Source organism: Polyodon spathula, chromosome 6, assembly GCF_017654505.1.
Source record: "Polyodon spathula isolate WHYD16114869_AA chromosome 6, ASM1765450v1, whole genome shotgun sequence".
NCBI lineage: Eukaryota > Metazoa > Chordata > Actinopteri > Acipenseriformes > Polyodontidae > Polyodon > Polyodon spathula.
In genome coordinates, this window is record NC_054539.1 from 74,356,353 (window position 1) to 74,374,726 (window position 18,374).

Genomic DNA, 18,374 nt, shown 5'->3' on the forward strand with positions numbered 1-18,374 from the left:
GCTGATATGGCCACAGTGAAAGTAGCTGTGTATTGCATGTTCAGATATGTGCTGGCAAGCTCTGGCGTGCTGTGAATCAGACTCTTTTATAACTCACCATCTGTGCATACGCTCACTCTTTCTGGCCTTTCAATGTATATTCCACAGGGAGAGCCGGACATCTGCATTCATAGCAAATAGTTTTATGGATTGAGTTTCATGTATAATGGAAATAACACTGCTGGAAGACAGTGCCTTTCAATCAGAGAAGGGAAATGGGTTTCAGCATTTTCAGAAGTTATGCTGATTAATCATAAAGCTAGAGCAAGGAAGAAGTATTAGAAATTCCACACATGGAAATTAGTTTTTATTACTGATCTCTCTTTGAGTGCCCAGAAATCATACTCTGTATTAGGATGTAAACTTTGTGGGCTTGTCTGCATTCATGGTTTTAAGGATTTTGACCTCATCTCGTCTCGCCGATAGAATCTGTAAAGGCAGTGTAGCACACAAAACTGCCTGTTACACTTCATTTCCAACTGTGTGCTCTGGTCTTAGTTTCTGTGGTGCTCTTAAAGTATTGAACAGGGTTGACTTTGTTAACTCCTTTAAGATTTTAAAGACATCAGTGCAGTCACTCCATATTATTATTTGTTCTCCTCAAAATACATGTAGTTTCCTCAACCTAATCTCAGTTAATTCCTGTAAACCCTGTTTTGCTTGTCGCTGGATTCTCTATAGGGCCACAATGTCCTTTTTGTATTGTGGAGATAGGAATTGAACACAGTACACAGTAAGCTACCTCTCAAAGACTGTCTCAATTTACAAAAACACATTCCCATTAAGGCCACTTTGTCAGTTCCCTGTTTCCTTTCATTAAGACAAGCTCTATATTAAGACCATTTTACTCTGTCCATTTGGTGGTCGGGATATCATTGTAGGAAGGAATGGGCCTATTTGAAAGTAAAAAAAAAAAAAAAGTTGAAAAAATAAATACTGTAAAATTTTGTTCCTACCGATCTGAAAGACCATGCTGATTCTTCCTTCTGTTTTCTTGACAGAACGTGGCTCCCCCCGTGACCTGGTCACTAAAGATATTACAGACACAACCATTGGAGTCTCCTGGACTGCCGCCCCTGGGATGGTGCGTTCTTACAGGATAGCATGGAAGTCTTTGTTCGATGACGAGTCTGGAGAGAAAAGCATTCCTGGAGACATGACAGAGACTGTCCTGGAGAACCTAACGCCTGAAACCAAATACCGGATCTCTGTCTTTGCAGGCTACAGCAGCGGTGAAGGAGACCCGCTTGCGGGAGAGGCCACCACAGAAGGTATCCAGGGTCTATATCTGTCATGGGGGTCTGCCATATGCATTAACCAATTCAAGACTACCTCACTCTGCTCCAATGAGTTTAAATCTGTAGAGACAATTGCATTGCATGCATTTATAATTAGGATATTAAGCGCATGTATGGAATGAGAAACAATTTCTGTGTAAAAGTGTCCCAAGTGCTTAGTGATTTTGTATCTAATGATAAGACTATTGCTTACCAAGACTTTCAAGTCCTAATAATTTGATAAGCTTTGTGATAGATCATTGGCAAATGCATGCAGATATACTCAAGGTATAGCATATCACTAATTGCAGCCTTGGTCACAGGTTTCCTTACCGGACAGATTGGACAAGCAGAGTAATGAAACTTTTCAGCGGCTGGGAATTCACTTACTTTTTCTAAGAAAAAAAAAAACAATTCATAAAAAAAAAATCTTTCGAGCAGCTTGTTTACTGTTTCTGACCGGGATGTTGAGCACAATTTGAATGTCAGCAAACCCAGTCCTTCCCTCTGTGACTCGTCCCCTAAAAAAAAAAAAAAAAAAAATGTGTGTATATATATATATATATATATATATATATATATATATATATATATATATATATATATATATATATATATATATATATATTATATATATATATATTTTCATAGGATACCAGTACTAAATGAATTGTTTTTTTCTATTGTTCTTTAGTTTCTCCAGATGCAAAGACGTTGATTGTAAATGAGGAAACCGAAAATAGTTTAAAAGTGACTTGGCAGGCAGCTCCAGGCAGCGTGGTTAACTACCGTGTCACTTACCGGCCCACTGCTGGTGGCCGACAGATTGCTACCAAGGTGCCAGGAACCTTGACATCCACAGTGCTCAGGAGACTGCAGCCCAGGACCTCCTATGACATCATAGTGCAGCCCATTTACAAACAAGGAGAAGGGAAAACAAGGCAAGGAGTCGGAACGACACGTACGTGGGTCCATAGTTAATCAGAAGTGTGATGTGTCCGAGCAGATACACACCACAGATATCTACACCATGTAGCGATTTGACTGGACCTCATATTAATTACCCATGTAACTTTATCTCTTCTCTTCCCTTTCAGTCTCTCCATACAAAGCACCCAGAAACCTTCAGACCTCTGAACCGACTAAGACTAGTTTTCGGGTATCCTGGGATCCTGCACCAGGGGAAGTGCGAGGGTATAAAGTCACCTTTCACCCTCGGGGAGACGAAGTGCTTCTGGGGGAGATGCTTGTTGGGCCCTATGACAACACAGTTGTACTAGAAGAACTCAGGTAAGCAATAATCTAGCGTGTAATAAGTCACAGCAGTGAAGTAAAACTAGGAGTTCCACTTTGGTCTGGTATGAGCTTGACTTGACTCCAACGACTCTTCAAATCATGTCATTATTCTTCACTTGCCACGATCAGTTATTTAAAGGAGGTTTGATATTCAGTGAGCTGTTCTAGGGTGATGCTAAATAAGAATGTGGTCTATTCATACCGCACACATATCGCCACTGAAGGTTATGAAAATGAAACATTTAAGACTGCATGTGAGCCTCTGTAGTGCACTTGTGTAGGTCAAACGATGTAAAATGCCTGAGTGGGTGCTATTTAGTGATTTAAAGGATGGTGGTATTTACTTGCATCAATTGAATATACTGTAAGAGCAGTTTATGATTATCAAGCTATATGTTATTAATAAAAACAAAGTAACAAAAAACTCACTTGAATCGTCCCATTTATTACATAAAATTAAATAAAAAAGTTCTAGATTTTTTCATTAGTTTTGAGTAAACACACTCACGCACACACACACATGCATACATACTCCCTGGTGTACATAAATTAATCTCCAATGTATGATTCATCGTCTGTTCATTACAGGACACATTTCCAAATGCATAGATGTTGCATTTGCCAAATCCCCTGCCACAGAGCTTGTTTCTGTGTTTATTTCACAGAGCTGGAACTAAGTATTCAGTGAGTGTCGCTGGGATGTTTGATGGTGGAGAGAGTATGCCTCTAGCTGGTGAAGAAAAGACAACTCTTTCTGATGACCCTGCTGCTCCTCCTCTGGTCACTCCAGGTATTTATAGAACATGTTTTCTACAGTAGCTAAAACTTACTTACAATTGTGAACTATAATCTACATCATAGTAATTAAGCTAGGATCTCACAAGATATTGGTGCACAATACATGCATCGTACTTACACAACTACAGTAATCTTGACAAAGTTGCATTGGAAGGTGTTAGCTGTCTGTATAAATAACAAAGTGTAACAGTAACAGCTTACTATTAAGCCATTCTGTATGGCATCCAGAATGCAGAATATTTGATAGCTATTCAGATGTTTTAAACCAATTCTCTGTTCTTTTAAAGAGATGTTCTTTTATGTAAATAAAAATGAGTTACATTTCTCTACCGTTAAGTTGTTTGGTAGAAACTAACAGCATTACATGCAGTTGGCGTGTGCTGACATGTATGTTGATCTGTGACTTTCTTGACATGTAGTAGTCTTTATTTTCTGAAAGGAAAAAGGAACCAAAAAAACAACCTGTTTTCAATTACTAGTGTTTTGCAACCTAGCAAGAGTGTAAAGTTGGGCATCCATCTAGCAGATATGTTTTTGATATAAGACTCCAGGATTTTAATGACCCTAAGGTAGCAATTCCACGTATACGTATAATCTAGAGCTGGTAAAATGACAATTACAGCTTGCAGCAGTGAGGTGTTCAAACAAGAACAAAAGAAATAAAGTTAATGCTGACAGTAATCGTTAAACCACTTATCATGTCAATAATGAATTTCATAGTTATAAAGTTGCAAATCAAATGGAAATCCAAAACTATTGTATGTAATATTCTATTGTAAGTAATACAGTGTAATATGCTATTGTGTATATAATACAGTGAAATACAGCAGTTTTATTAATTTCAGGCTTTACTATAATCTTTATTGTTTGTTTAGAAGCTTAAACATATTTTAGAGGCCTCTGGCCACATACGCAGTGTGAATACATTTGTTCTTACTAAAGTCTTTAATGGCTAAAACCAGATGGGATCTTATTGTTGTAGGTTTTGTTAATTAATAAGAATATTAGTTTGAAATAGATTAACAAGTAAAGAAATCATAATGGACTCAAGTCTCAAATTGTCATTAGCATGTTTTTGTTTATTGATCTAATAAAGTTACCAACAAAGAAAATAAAAAAACAGCCACTTCATTTATGGGCTTGTAGTTTTCTTAAATTGTTGTGTTTTAATGGCAATTTGTAAGCAGAACTTTGAGAATTTCGACCATTGTGTTATTTTTTTTTAATTTTATTACACGGCACTGAGCAAGCATACTATACTCCAATAATGGGTCAGTATCGGGACACAGGTGTGTGGCAGTAGGTGTGGTCTTAAATACTCAAAGTGCTAGTAAGAGAGTTTTGTATTAACCAAATGCTTTTTTTAAACTTCTAACTTCTTTCAATTGCTCGACAGCTCTACCTCCTTAGACAGCATATAAATAAGAGGCTGCATTTTGTGCAGGGGACAGAAAATCCTTTTCATCCTTCAGGTATCTTGAACACTAGCTCCGGACCTTGGTGTGGAATGTGTAATAATTCTCAAAGAAGAACCCCTGACATATTTCATGTCTTGACGGCTTGCATTTCCTCATGAAATGGTTTCCATGTCGAATCCAGAAGCTAAAATGGCACGAAGCCAAGGAACTGCATGGAAAGAAAAGAGATCCACGGCACCAACAGAAGCTTTACTTGAAATCCTCAGCATTGTAAATGTTTTCATAACTGTGACCTGAAACCTTCAGCATCTTATTTGATTTATAGACACTGTAATAATCATCTTGATGTTTTTAGGAAAAATATTGTTCATTGTGTCAAATCTGTATTAATTGTATATTTTGTACAAGCTGTTTCCCAACCTCTCCTCTCTGTCTTATTATGTAATGTTTGTGTCAGTGCAGTGCATCTCTCTGTGTTGTATACCCTTGTACGTCTTCACGTGTGAGATCTCTTGCCAGAATGATATACACATTTTCATTTAAACAGCTCAGTGTGTTAATCAGTTTCTCTGTCTGGCCTAGCAGAAGTGCAATGTAAGACTACAGCACAAGCAGATATTGTGGTGCTTGTGGATGGGTCCTGGAGCATTGGGCGTCTGAACTTCAAAACCATCAGGGCATTCCTTGCGCGCATGGTAGGAGTCTTTGACATCGGCCCTGACAGAGTGCAAGTTGGTGAGTGGTACAAAAATCTGGGAAAAACATTCAGATTGATTTGAGCATGGAGCACAATGAGGCCCTAACTCTGTAACTGTCTTTATCAAGGTCTGGCCCAGTACAGTGGAGATCCAAGGACAGAGTGGCATCTTAATGCACACAAAACCAGGAAATCTTTGCTGGAAGCAGTGGCTAACTTGCCTTATAAAGGAGGCAACACTTTAACTGGTATGCTATGTACTGCACATATATGTTAGAACTAGTTACGTCTTTCCATATATAATATATTTTATAATTCAATTATATTCAGTTTTTGTCTTTTGAATATGGTGAGGGATACTGTACCACATTCTAACTGATTATTGTTTTTTTCTATCAGGGTTGGCTCTGAATTACATTCTCCAGAACAACTTTAAGCCTGAGTTTGGTCTTCGTCCTAACGCACGCAAAATAGGTGTCCTAGTCACTGACGGCAAATCACAAGATGACATCATCAAAAGCTCTAAGAGCTTACGGGACCAGGATATTGAACTGTATGCTGTCGGTGTGTAGGCTTTTTATTTGTATTTATACAATTTTCTTTTTTTATACAAAGGCTAATATCGACCTACATTTTTTTTTTAATACTGTGCTTAACTGCTTAAGTGACCTAGATTTCATAGCTGTTCATTCAGTGGTATATTGCCTTATACTATCAGGTTTGTCCTGTCAAACGCTAAACACCAGATGCGTTGGCTGTCTCTTATCATTTCAGGTGTTAAGAATGCTGATGAGAATGAGCTGAGGTCGATTGCTTCAGACCCAGATGAGATTCACATGTACAACGTGGCTGACTTCTCCTTTCTTCTTGACATTGTTGATGATCTTAACAGTAACCTCTGTAATAGTGTGAAAGGCCCTGGTAAATACCCTCTGAAATGTAATGACAGTTACCATGCCTGCCTTTTGTGTTTATCTAACTCTTAGCTAGAAATAGATGGCTAGAGAAAACATCAAAGTACCATTATGAACTGCTGCTCTTGTACGAGTTTTTAAATATTTGTTACCCTGGCAATTGCCAAGGAAACAAAGGGGGTGGGGTGGGGTGGGGGGTGTTTTAACAGTGATTTAAAATGCCAAGACTGAAATCTTCAGTATATAAAGTGACAGGCAATGTCCTAGCCTACTGTGGATCATTATTAGGGGAATAACGTATTATCTGTATTAATATTTTGATACAGTTGCGTAACTAGGCAGAGGCGCTATTTAAGCCTGTGTTTTAGTACACCTTTCCAGAAAAGAGAAAATTTCTGCCGTGTTAGAACTTATGTCCTTTATTGTTATAGACATATATCATGTTTTTGTTTAGGATCTGAGTGTTGGCCTGGACTGAGTTCATTATGAAATGGAATGGATGTTTTATACTAAAGATACCAGCGAAATGTGCTAACAACCCCAAATGAACTGCTTGGGTGGAAAAGCCAAACAGCGTCTTCACTGTAGTGTTTGAGAAGCAATCTTTGTGAACCTCTCTGTTTGCATGTTCATGTTGCTGCAGGTGGACCAGACGCTCCCACAAATTTAATAACATCAGAGGTGACGGCTCAGTCATTTCGAGCTTCCTGGACTGCCCCCAGCGGACCTGTAGAGAGGTATCGAGTGGAGTACATGACTGTAGCAGGAGACAAACCAATGGAGGTTGGTGCTCATAGAATACTCTTGAAAGAGACATTTACGTGTAGTCAAGCAGTTATTAAGATTAACTTTAGCCTACCTTACTTATTACCCTACTTCCCTAATTTGTGGTTGTATTATAATATTGTAACAACACATTAATAACATTAAACATAGTTAAACTAAAAAAAGGACTCGCTTATTAATGTGTTTGGAAATCAATACTTTTTTTTGTCTTCAGCTATATGTAGATGGATCCACTACAACTGCCGTGCTCTCTGGCTTGGACCCAGAAACCATGTATAAGGTTAATGTGTATGCCGTCAATGGAGATCAAAGCAGCGAGCCTTTGCAAGGCAGAGAAGCCACATGTAAGTCCAGCTATGTACTGTTGACAGCTATGTACCTTCATATTACAATCCAGACCTAACCTGAGTGTCATAGCTACTCTTATGGACATCTATCAGTTTCTGTCTCCTGGCCCAATACCCCAGCCTTGATTACTATGAATCAGATTTCAAGTTCATTTTGTTTGTGTTCAGATTTCATAACCCCAAATGTGTCCATTCATTTTTTATATATTTTTAAGTGAGCAATGGAAACAGTATTGGAATATTCAACTAATGCCAGATCATCAGGCAAGCAGATATTATCGATATTATCAGTCAATCAATCAATCAATCAATCAATAAATTGCCACAAAGCGCTTTACCTGGACAAAACACTACACTGACAGCTATAAAAGGAGTAACAATAAGCAATAAAAAGTAGAGAATACAATACAAGCAGTAAATACAATAAAACAGTCAAAACACAAGACAATAAAAGAAACAACCGAAAGAATGAAAAGCACAATCATTTTCAGATAAATAAGATAGATTATAAAAATGAATCTTTTAATCAGGTTTTAAAAGCTGCAATGGTTGGTGCTTCCCTTAAAGAACTAGACAGATCATTCCATAGTTTAGGGGCCCTGCAGCTGAAGGCTCTGCCACCTGTATTGTTTTTACAAATGCTAGGAATAGTAAGCAGCCCATCAACCTGGGATCGGAATGGCTGTCTAGGAACATATGGGCATAAAGATAATTTAAATGAGACAGAGACAACCCATTTAAGGCTTTATAAGTTATAAGCAGGACCTGAAAATCAATCCTGAACCATACAGGAAGCCAGTGCAGGGCTGCTAACACAGAGGTAATGTGATCATGCTCTTTTGTTTTTGTTGAAACCCTGGCAGCAGCGTTTTGCACAAGCTGAAATCAGGATCAAACATAGCTTAGAATACCAGAAAACAGGGCATTGCAATAATACATTCTAGATGTTACGAAAGCATGCATCACTCTCTCAGCATCTTGTAGTGAAAGAGAATGTCTTATTTTAGCAATATGTCTAAAATGAAAAAATACACTTTAGTTATTTTCCAAATATGAGGTTCGGGTAAAAGAGCTGGGTCAAAGATTATATCTAAATTTCTAATTTCAGCCTTCAGTGCAAAAAGGAAGTTTTCTGTAGAAGCACATAGATTTGTTTTGTTTAGTTGATTTTTTGATTTCTGTTTTATCTGAGTTTAACATTAGAAAGTTTTTTGATAATCCATTGCTTAATATCAGCAACACATATAGTCAGACTATTTTCAGATGTGGAGCCACCAGGTTTCAGAGATAGGTATAGTTGAGTATCATCAGCACAGCAATGAATTTTCCTTTGAGGTGGACAGCTTTTGGCAGATCTTCTTCCCTGTCATATATATATTCTATATGTAAGATTCTGATGTGCTGTTTGATGCAGTATTTCCAACCGAGGCAGGGTCCAGATTTTGTAATACAGTTTTGCATTTTTGTGTTGTTAACTTGTTTAAATGTAAGTCTGTTTAGTTTTATTGAAGTTTGTTTACAATGTAGTAGGGATAGCTTATTGGAGGAGGGTGTGCTTTTTTGATACATTGAATTAATTAGTGTTGACTTTTCTTGACATTGCCTTTCTGTGTTAAACATGTCCTGGCAGTGCCTCTATCATCTGTGAGAAATCTGAATATCTATGATATCGGCATGACTACAATGCGAGTGAAATGGGAAGCAGCAAGTGGAGCGACTGGGTATCTGATGCTCTATGAACCAGTTAATGCTACAGTACCAGCAGTGGAAAAGGAGGTAACATACAGCATTTCAAAACTAGCAGTGAATGCAATGGAATGCAAACTGGCTATTTTAAGGAAATTAAGGAATACCTCACTTTTAATAAATTGTAAAACTAATAAAACCAGCGTTTTCAAAGTGTAGTTCACAATTGTGCTTGACTTTTCTTTCTTTCAGTTGAGGGTTGGGTATGATGTGACAGACGTTCAACTGGAACAGCTGCTCCCCAACACTGAATACACACTGACCATCTACGCACTCCACAATGAGGCAGCAAGTGACCCCCTGACCTCACAGGAAGTGACATGTGCGTTTCATTTTATTATACAACCTTAAGTGTTTCCTGTAACTTTCAAATCAGCTTCGTCTGAGCTTCTCTGTGTGTCCTGTGTTTCTGGAATCTTCCATTTTACACACTACTCCTAATCCCTTCAAAAAACAACTCTGTAACTATTCAACATTAATTTACATCATACGTGGTGAGGTAGAGACATGACTACTCTTGAGGTTGTGGTTGACCTACGCTAAAACTGCACCGGTGTATATTTCAGTGCCACTGCCGGCAGCTGGAGAACTTCAGATCACAGAAGTGACACACAGTGCGATGAGACTAACCTGGGATCCAGCTCCAGGCAAAGTGCGCAAGTACATCATCACATACAAGCCTACCATTGGAGAGTCCAAGGAGGTGAGTGGAAGCATTCTAGTTGGGGATTAACACAAGATGTTTCTTTAACCTCTCCACCCCATGCTGTAGCACTGTTTGGTGTATTTCTATCATGGGCCTACAACTGTATATACTGAGATATTATATATACAGTAGTGAGTCAATTATCCAGTCTGTGACTGTCTAATCACCCGAACGCACCTGTGTGATAAATTGTAGGAATTTAGTTCTAGTGTCTTAACTATGAAGGTTAAAAAAGCCATACAAACAGCATTTAATTTTATTATTTAATAAAAATACCGATCTGAAATGGCAGAAATGTAAAATTCAGAGCATGGTTTGTACCAGTACAGAGATTTTCTTTCATCAAGCAGAAAAGTCAAATACATAAAACAATACTATATTTATGTAAAGGGACTCGCCTATCTGTTTTTGAAAATAAAGACATAACTCTTACATGCCTTAAAGTGACTCAGTTGGGGGAGGGGGTGGGCGAAACCATTTTAATTGGGACTTCTTTGCATGATTAAGTGGCATTCAGAATGGTCGATACGATCTTAAACCTGCTAAAGATGTTTAAAACAAAGGTACAAGTATTTCAAGCAAGATGGTGTCTGTTTGAGAAACAGTAAATGATATGTGCCTTGAAATTAGATTAGGGGATAATAAGTTACTTGGCTAACACATTTTCAGCAGTAATTGGAATTGTTCCTTACACATGGGGAATAGCTTGAAGTACCGCAGAACCGCTGTGTCTTGTGGACCAGGTAGCACGGGAGATTTTAAAGCAGTCATGTGAACAGCAATGCCTCTTTTCTTCTATTACATGGGGTGTATTTTTTATGGGTTTGGTCTACTGAAGGTGCTAACTTCTGAGGACAACTTTATATTATTGGATAAAGGACTGCACAAACACAGCATTGCTGTTGTCCACCTTTGAACTTTTTTGTTTGGATATATTTTTGAGGATATTTATACAAGGTGTCTGTAGAGGCAAGGCTGATCTTCTTTGGGGACTTGGTCCAGAACACCCATGGTTTTACTGCAAGTGTCAAAATAGTTAAGGGCTTGGATTTCCTGCTACTTCTTCATTGGGTGAAAGATAGCAACAGCTATCTTGAAAGATAGGCACTAGCGTGTTGAAATGGAATGTTGCCTACATGGTTTCCAGTAGTTATACCTTATAATTCTAATTGTATGTTTTGAGGTTAAAGTCCCTTGTGACCTAACAGAGAGACACACCGGGTGTAGGCCTGCAAGATTCTAGGCTTTCCTTAGTAGTAGGTTACTAGAGGCTGACTATGGCAAGCATGCATCCAGCCTTTAATCCTTAAAATAACAGTCAAATAAATGGCCACTTTGCACAATGTAAAAGCATCAACTCTGTAACTGCACTGAAATGTGAGTCCAGGAATCTGTAGTAGAAATTCCCTTGGCATGCTATTATTTGTCTATAGACCAGAGCTCTTAAATGCTAACAGATGTATTTAAGATATGAAACATATGACCATTTTGACCATGCTGTTTTGCAGATTGAAGTGGATGGCAGTCAAACAACAAAAGTTTTAGAGAATCTTATCTCCCAAACTGAATATGATGTTGCAGTTACTCCTGTATATGATGAAGGAACAGCAGCACCAATGATAGGACAAGCAACTACCGGTAAGGCAAATCAAAAGGGACTTACTTTGTAACAAAACACATTAGATAACACTAATAAAAAGTAACAGTTCCATTAAGATATACAATCATCTCTCAATTATCCGGTTTACCAAATCCAGTTTATCTTGTACGAGCGCATTCTTTTACGCATGTGCGGTTCCGTTATTAGGTCAGTGACTGCAAACATGTCGGCAAGTAAACGCAAATGCTTTGTTTGAACAGTTCAAGAAAAAATAAGTGTTTGTGAAGCTGGAAGAAGGTAGTGCTGTAACACAGCTTTCAGTGGAATATGGAACTGGTGAACAGACGGTTTGTGATTTTAAAAAAGCAGGACGTTTTGATTTCATACGCAAATAGCTTTGATTCTTCAAGCAGTTTATCTAAGAGGAAATCAATGGAGAAATCAAGGATACCTGAATACTTAAGAAACTATAAATTAGGTTTTGCATTATCTGTATTTTTTTTTTTTTACCCGGGGGGGGGGGGGGGGGGGGGGGGGGGGGGGGGGGGGGGGGGGGGGGTCCTCCATTCCATTACCCCAGTTAATTGAGTTGACTGTATGAGGATTAACTGTGAACATCTGGCTGTAATTAATTAATTACCAAAAACACTCCCATCTAATTTATAAAATAAGTATGTCGTATGTTTTGTCCCTATGTGTAGATGTTGTTCCGGCTCCTACAAATCTGCAGTTTTCTGAAGTGACGCAGACCAGCTTTAGGGCTACATGGGACCATGGGGCTCCAGATGTGGCACTCTACAGGATTGGCTGGGTGGAAGAGGGAGGCACAGACATGCAACATGTAAGGAAGACAGCAATATTATGTTTGGACTGTCATCGTCTTATGTCTAAAATAATGTTTTCAGTTGATTAAGATTAGATTAATGCTGCTTTGCTTCTCCTCTCAGGCAATCCTCAACAGTGACGAAAACAACCAACTGCTGGAGAATCTGACACCAGATACACTGTATAAAGTGCAGGTTACTGCTATCTACCCTGATGAATCGGAAAGCGAAGACCTAATGGGCACTCAGCGCACCTGTAAGACCCACTTTAAAAAACTAAAATACTTCTACAAAAAAAGAAAAAAGAAGAAAAAAGAAAATGTTCATTATTTTAACATTATTTTAACATTGGTTTTACATATGTATTTATTTATACATTTTTTCATTTTTTGTTTCTAGTGACAGAATATAAACCACCACCACCAGGTAAGGTTTTTTTTAGTTTTTTTTTAAAGAGGACAGTTAACATTAAGCATTAAAAGCGTAACAATATTACTGTGCATAGCTATCATGTTTAGGTTCCCTATAGTTCTTACATTGAAAGTGGTTGTAGCTAATACAGTAATTTCATGAATCTTAACAGTCATGACCCTCCATTCGCCACGTCTCAAATGTACAGTATTGAAAGAAGCACAGGTCCAACATTGTATTTTCGTTTTAAAGCTTGATGTCTGCTTTGTGGTCTATTATTTCCTGCAATTAATCAAACAGCTGATTCCCCTACTGACTACATGCTTTGATCCTGAAGAAACAGTAACAGACTTTTCTGGAAGACAAAGCAAGCACACTGAGAGCTTCATTTAATCCAGTGTAGAACCAGATAGCATCATTTAACCTTGTGTAGTACCAGGTAGCATCATTTAACCCTGTGTAGTACCAGGTAGCATCATTTAACCCTGTGTAGTACCAGGTAGCATCATTTAACCCTGTGTAGTACCAGGTAGCATCATTTAACCCTGTGTAGTACCAGGTAGCATCATTTAACCCTCTGTAGTACCAGGTAGCATCATTTAACCCTCTGTAGTACCAGGTAGCATCATTTAACCCCGTGCAGTACCAGATAGCATTATTCTTAAAGACGTTTCTACAACACTTATTTTTAAAGACATTTCTATAACACTTATTTTTTCTTTTAAAAATTCATGCTTGAGACCCTAAACACTAGCAGGAATTATTTTGTTAGCTTCAACTTGCAAATAAACAGTGCATTTATTTTGACCGTGCGTCTTCATATTAAGTGACTGTGTTGTGATGCATAGTCGTATATTTTTTCCCTAGACCCAAAGAGTGCCCCGGTCAACCTCCAGGTATACAATGCCACCTCCAGCACCCTGACTGTCAAGTGGGATCCTGCCACTGGCAGGGTACTGAGATACCGGGTTGCATACGTGCCAACAGCAGGAGGGCCTGAGCTCACGGTAAATGTAGCAACGTCTGTGTGTTTTACAAGTGTACAGTGGGCTGTTAGGCTTTTAAATCGTAAAGATTTTTAAGAATGTTGCCAGGGTGTTGGAGAAAAAAAACAAAACACTGTTATCAGAGAATAAAAAATAATTGCAGCTATTAAATTGTAGCTTATGAGTATATATCTGACTAAATACTGTTACTTAATCTAGAGTCAAAATGGCAATATGGCAGTCTCTCGTAATAAAACAAAAAGACAAAGGAGGATATTGGAAGAGGGAGTGGGAGATGTAGCCTGCAAGACTGAAAGGTCTAACTATTCTTTTATATTGCATACATGTCATTTTATTGCTAAATCAATGCTTTCTGAAACTTGTATGTTTCCAAGACACGTAGTGTTGCTTGAGATGGCGAATGTAAAAACTTGACATTCCCTAACAGGCCTCAGTTTTGTTTTCTCTGTTGACGTTTATGTCATGGAATTATTGTCTAACAAATGTAAGATTGTATTGTAACAGCTAAAGAATATACTGTTCAACACTAACTGACTGATTGACTATCTTTTCACATAGTTTTGTAGCAGATAAAGATAAAAGCGTTTTAAATTTGCCTAAACGGTTCATTTAGCTCCATCATATAGCTGTGATAGAAATCTATTGATTAGTCAAGCTGCCTCATTCATTACAAGTAAATGGATTGGATTGGAGTTGATTTCCAATGAATTGCAAGACCTCAGGCTTCACAACCAGCCTTCAAAGTCTTCTGCCTGATAATGTTTTGAACAGTTCCTCTAAATAACACTTGCATCTTCCCTGAACTTTTGAATCACTACAATTCTAATGTAAGGAAAAAAAAAGGTGTGTTGGGTCAAAAAACAAACAAAAAAAACTATAATAAACTGTGACAATAACTATGAGATTACATTGTTGTAATCCTAAAAGTGTCTGCCAAATAAAAAAAAAATAACAGAGCTGAGAGAGCTTAGCCAAGAAGATTAATAAGAATGTGCCTCATATAGTGATTCTATTAGGCACTTGCTTTGAGTTTGCCCTGAACCTAACCCTGAACTTTACATTTTAGTTCTCCAGGCTGATATTTGGAAAGGGTAGCAAACATGGCTTAAACCTGTCTTGAAGAGTAGCTATTGATCCTAATTAATCTCAACATTTAGGTATCAAAGTGTGAGACAGATTATTATACTGCTCTATCTTAAAATTCATATTAATTGCACCGATGTAAGCAGTGTGGCCAGGGTTAAGAGGTGCTAGTGAGAAGTACAAGGTTTCCTTCAGAATGTACTGTATCTTTAAATGATGTTTCCTCTGAAAATGTACACAAGACACAGTCATTCTAGCTCAGACCCACCTGGTAATTAAGTAATCAGTGACTGCTGTAGAGATGTAGTCTTCAGATCAATGACAGCATGCCAGCAGTACCTGAGTGGGTTTTGTTATGAGACCTTGTTGACTAAGCTAGTTTCATAAGTTAGAAGCCCTCCTTTACTTAGCAGTCTGACACCTGCAATACCACATTGCAGCAATGGTATTGGGCTTGCATTTGCGCACTGACAGAGAGGTAAAACAGGAGCCAAACCAAATACTCTTAAGTCAAATGTTCCTGTTCCCTTAAGAAGCTGGCTGCCTCGTTTTTAAATGGAAACAGTATTAAAAGTAATGTACATAGCAATTTAAACATATTAATCTTTTAACACGTCAAACATCACGCTAAAGCCATCACGTAACACTTTATTGATAAATTTAAATGAATTTTTTTAAAAAAAGAAAATCACAATTTCTTTTTGTGTTTATGTGCCAATAATTAGGAATGCCTTTCAATCTTTCAATCCAATGCAAACGAACCTCCAGCTGTGCCGCTCCGCACCTGCAGTCTCCTTCGTGCCATGGACACGGTGCCAAGCTTTCTGAAACAGTTCCAGGCAACATTGTTGAAAAACAAAATAACTTAAAAATAAGCGTTTTGTTGTTTTCGTTACTGTGTGTGTTTCATTTACTTCTTGATTGGTGTGCATGCACCAATTTTGTAGCTTTATTAACCCCTAACAGCAGAGAGAATCTTTCAACTCCAATGCATGCAATTGAAACACTTGGGTCTGCTGTGACTCCCCTATCCCAAACCCCAGTATTGCTAAAGGTCATTTAGGAATATAATGCTAAGTAGTTTATTATTATGATAATCTTTAGACATTTTGACATGTCCTATTCAAATGTATTGCCTTTATAATTGAGCTTTACAGTATATAACATAAAATCACAAGCTAATGTTCAATCTGGAAAGAAGTGTACATTAGGTTTGAAAACTGTTCCACTTGTCCTGGGGCTGACTTTTAACCTGTATGTACTTTCTTGAGAAACAGTGTAAAAAAATTACATTTTCAACTGACCATGAAAAATTCTTTTACACAGTAAAATAAATCAGTGCGGTTTGCCCCACTTGTTTAAAAAAATCTGAAGAGCACACTGTTGTGGGTTTACCTTCAAAATGGAAAAACGTAAAATGTATTTAAGAGTGACATGACAGTGCGTCCAGGTGTTGAGCAGCACCTTTCCTGAACATTTCAAAGTAAGCATGTTGAGACAGGAAAAAAAATAAAAATAAACCTAATTATATTGAAAAATGTGTATTTTGAAATGCGTCAGTTGGCTTGCAGTATCTGAAGTGCGATTGGCTATATTTAAATGTATTTCCCATTTTTATATAACAAATCTTATTCAAGCTATTTCAAACACATACTTGCATACTTGAATGCAATGATGGTGTATGTTATGATATTTAATATCACATATACCTTTATCAATATTTTTAGAATTAGTTGTCCAAGTTTTTTCTTCTTCTTTTTAAATTTGTACATTTTGTTTTATTATAACTTTCGTTTAGACGCCTGTCTGAGTGGATTTAGCGTCTGCTCATTTTCTAAAGGTTTATATGCATTAATATTGAACTCCCTTATTCTACAGACACAAGTGGGAGGCAAACAAAACAGCGTTGTGCTGCAGAAGCTGACCTCAGACACGCCGTACACCATCTCTGTGACATCAGTCTACGAAGATGGGGACGGGGGAAGCATTACGGGCAGAGGCAAGACCAGTAAGTACACAACCAGTCGAAAAGTTTGCTGTAACCACTTGCATGTTATTTTGGTCTTTTAAATCATAAACTGCATTTTCTTTTCTGAGTGTTTTGGTACTCGTTGCATTTTTGGGAGTTTTTCCCTTCCTGAAAAAGATGACATACGGAGGTTATCGTCTGAGGGTTTGTGAACAATGTTCTCACTGCGTAGCTATACCAGAACCAATTCTGTTTAAAATTATTATATTTTAAAATTCATAGAGAATACTTTTGGGATTTCATTTTGTAGTATCTTACAATAACTCTAACTTGTATGAATCTAAATAATTTGTCCATTACCTTGAGATTTCATATCTTTTTAATAATTGAGAACGTGGATTGAAGATTCAGGCTATTAGTAGGCAGTCAAGTCAGATTTTCTTGATGCTATCTGGATTATTATATCATATTTTTGTCAAAAAAAAGTTGCTGCGTCACTATGAAATAACCTACTACGAGATTGAAAGCTATTTCTGCCACGCCGTGTTCTATACTAGAACCCTTATTATGTTTGTCTCTATATTATAGAGCCACTTGGTGCTCCAAAGAACTTGAGAGTAACAGATCCAACAGCAAGCACTCTGAATGTGAGGTGGGACCCTGCTGAGGGCAATGTCCGTCAATACATGGTGCTGTATGTTCCATCCACCGGAGGAGCCGAGGACATGGTATGGGCTACCTTTCATTCCTTCTGCCCTATTCCGCTATGCTTTGCATGTGGTGTCTCTGGCTGTCCAATTAAACATGTTGCTCTAGTTCAGCTGCCAGATCCAGCAGAACCACCCCCTTTTCTTCAGTGTTTGATGTCACCAGGTAGTAAGTACAGCGCTGGAGCGGTTATAAATCACCCTGGCAGTTTATGAGTTATGTCTGATGGCTCTCCGCTGTTCTACAGCTGTAAAACCCTGCTGTTCACAAGTTGGAGGCTCTTTGTCCTTGTAGCAGACATGTTTAATCCCAGTGTGCAGGGTAGGAGGTTGGTTAGAGGAAATGCCAGCGGGCTTGGAAAATGCCACCTCATTCTTTAGTTGCAATATGTGCCCAGCTGCTATACATATGTAAATGATCTTTTAATTTTCAGTGATTCTAGTCCACGAGAAGTAACAAACTTCCATGTACAGTATGCTAGATCACTGGATATAAAACTGAGCCCTATGCACTGAAAATGTGCAGGGTCTCAGGTTTTAATGGACAATGTGTGCAGTTGTACTCTATTTACTGTACTGCATTGACTGCCTGAAGAGTTCAGTTATTTGGCTGACTTACATTTTTTCTTTATTTATTATCCTACTGAAAGTTGTTTTATGCATGCAGTACCAAGTTTACAAAAACCTGCAATAGCAAACATGTGCCTTTTATTTATTTAATTATTACAATGTATGTTATTAGCCACCCA

The 18,374-nt window shown here is 37.9% G+C and overlaps 1 protein-coding gene across 4 annotated transcripts in view; it reads left to right on the top strand.

The window, feature by feature from the left end:
• LOC121317622 (collagen alpha-1(XII) chain-like) overlaps positions 1–18,374 on the top strand; it is an 85,857-nt gene that overhangs the window by 31,645 nt on the left and 35,838 nt on the right. For 2 of the 4 annotated variants that reach the window (XM_041253758.1, XM_041253756.1), the window contains exons 14-33: positions 1,041–1,310; positions 2,011–2,277; positions 2,414–2,606; positions 3,278–3,402; positions 5,411–5,563; positions 5,654–5,773; positions 5,925–6,089; positions 6,300–6,446; positions 7,083–7,222; positions 7,440–7,569; positions 9,203–9,348; positions 9,511–9,640; positions 9,885–10,021; positions 11,533–11,662; positions 12,326–12,465; positions 12,572–12,704; positions 12,848–12,874; positions 13,727–13,866; positions 16,828–16,957; positions 17,507–17,646. In XM_041253758.1, the coding sequence (XP_041109692.1) occupies positions 1,041–1,310; positions 2,011–2,277; positions 2,414–2,606; positions 3,278–3,402; positions 5,411–5,563; positions 5,654–5,773; positions 5,925–6,089; positions 6,300–6,446; positions 7,083–7,222; positions 7,440–7,569; positions 9,203–9,348; positions 9,511–9,640; positions 9,885–10,021; positions 11,533–11,662; positions 12,326–12,465; positions 12,572–12,704; positions 12,848–12,874; positions 13,727–13,866; positions 16,828–16,957; positions 17,507–17,646 (2,963 nt within the window). The remainder of the gene's footprint in view (positions 1–1,040; positions 1,311–2,010; positions 2,278–2,413; positions 2,607–3,277; positions 3,403–5,410; positions 5,564–5,653; positions 5,774–5,924; positions 6,090–6,299; positions 6,447–7,082; positions 7,223–7,439; positions 7,570–9,202; positions 9,349–9,510; positions 9,641–9,884; positions 10,022–11,532; positions 11,663–12,325; positions 12,466–12,571; positions 12,705–12,847; positions 12,875–13,726; positions 13,867–16,827; positions 16,958–17,506; positions 17,647–18,374) is intronic. The other 2 variants (XM_041253757.1, XM_041253760.1) reach the window with 2 other exon arrangements.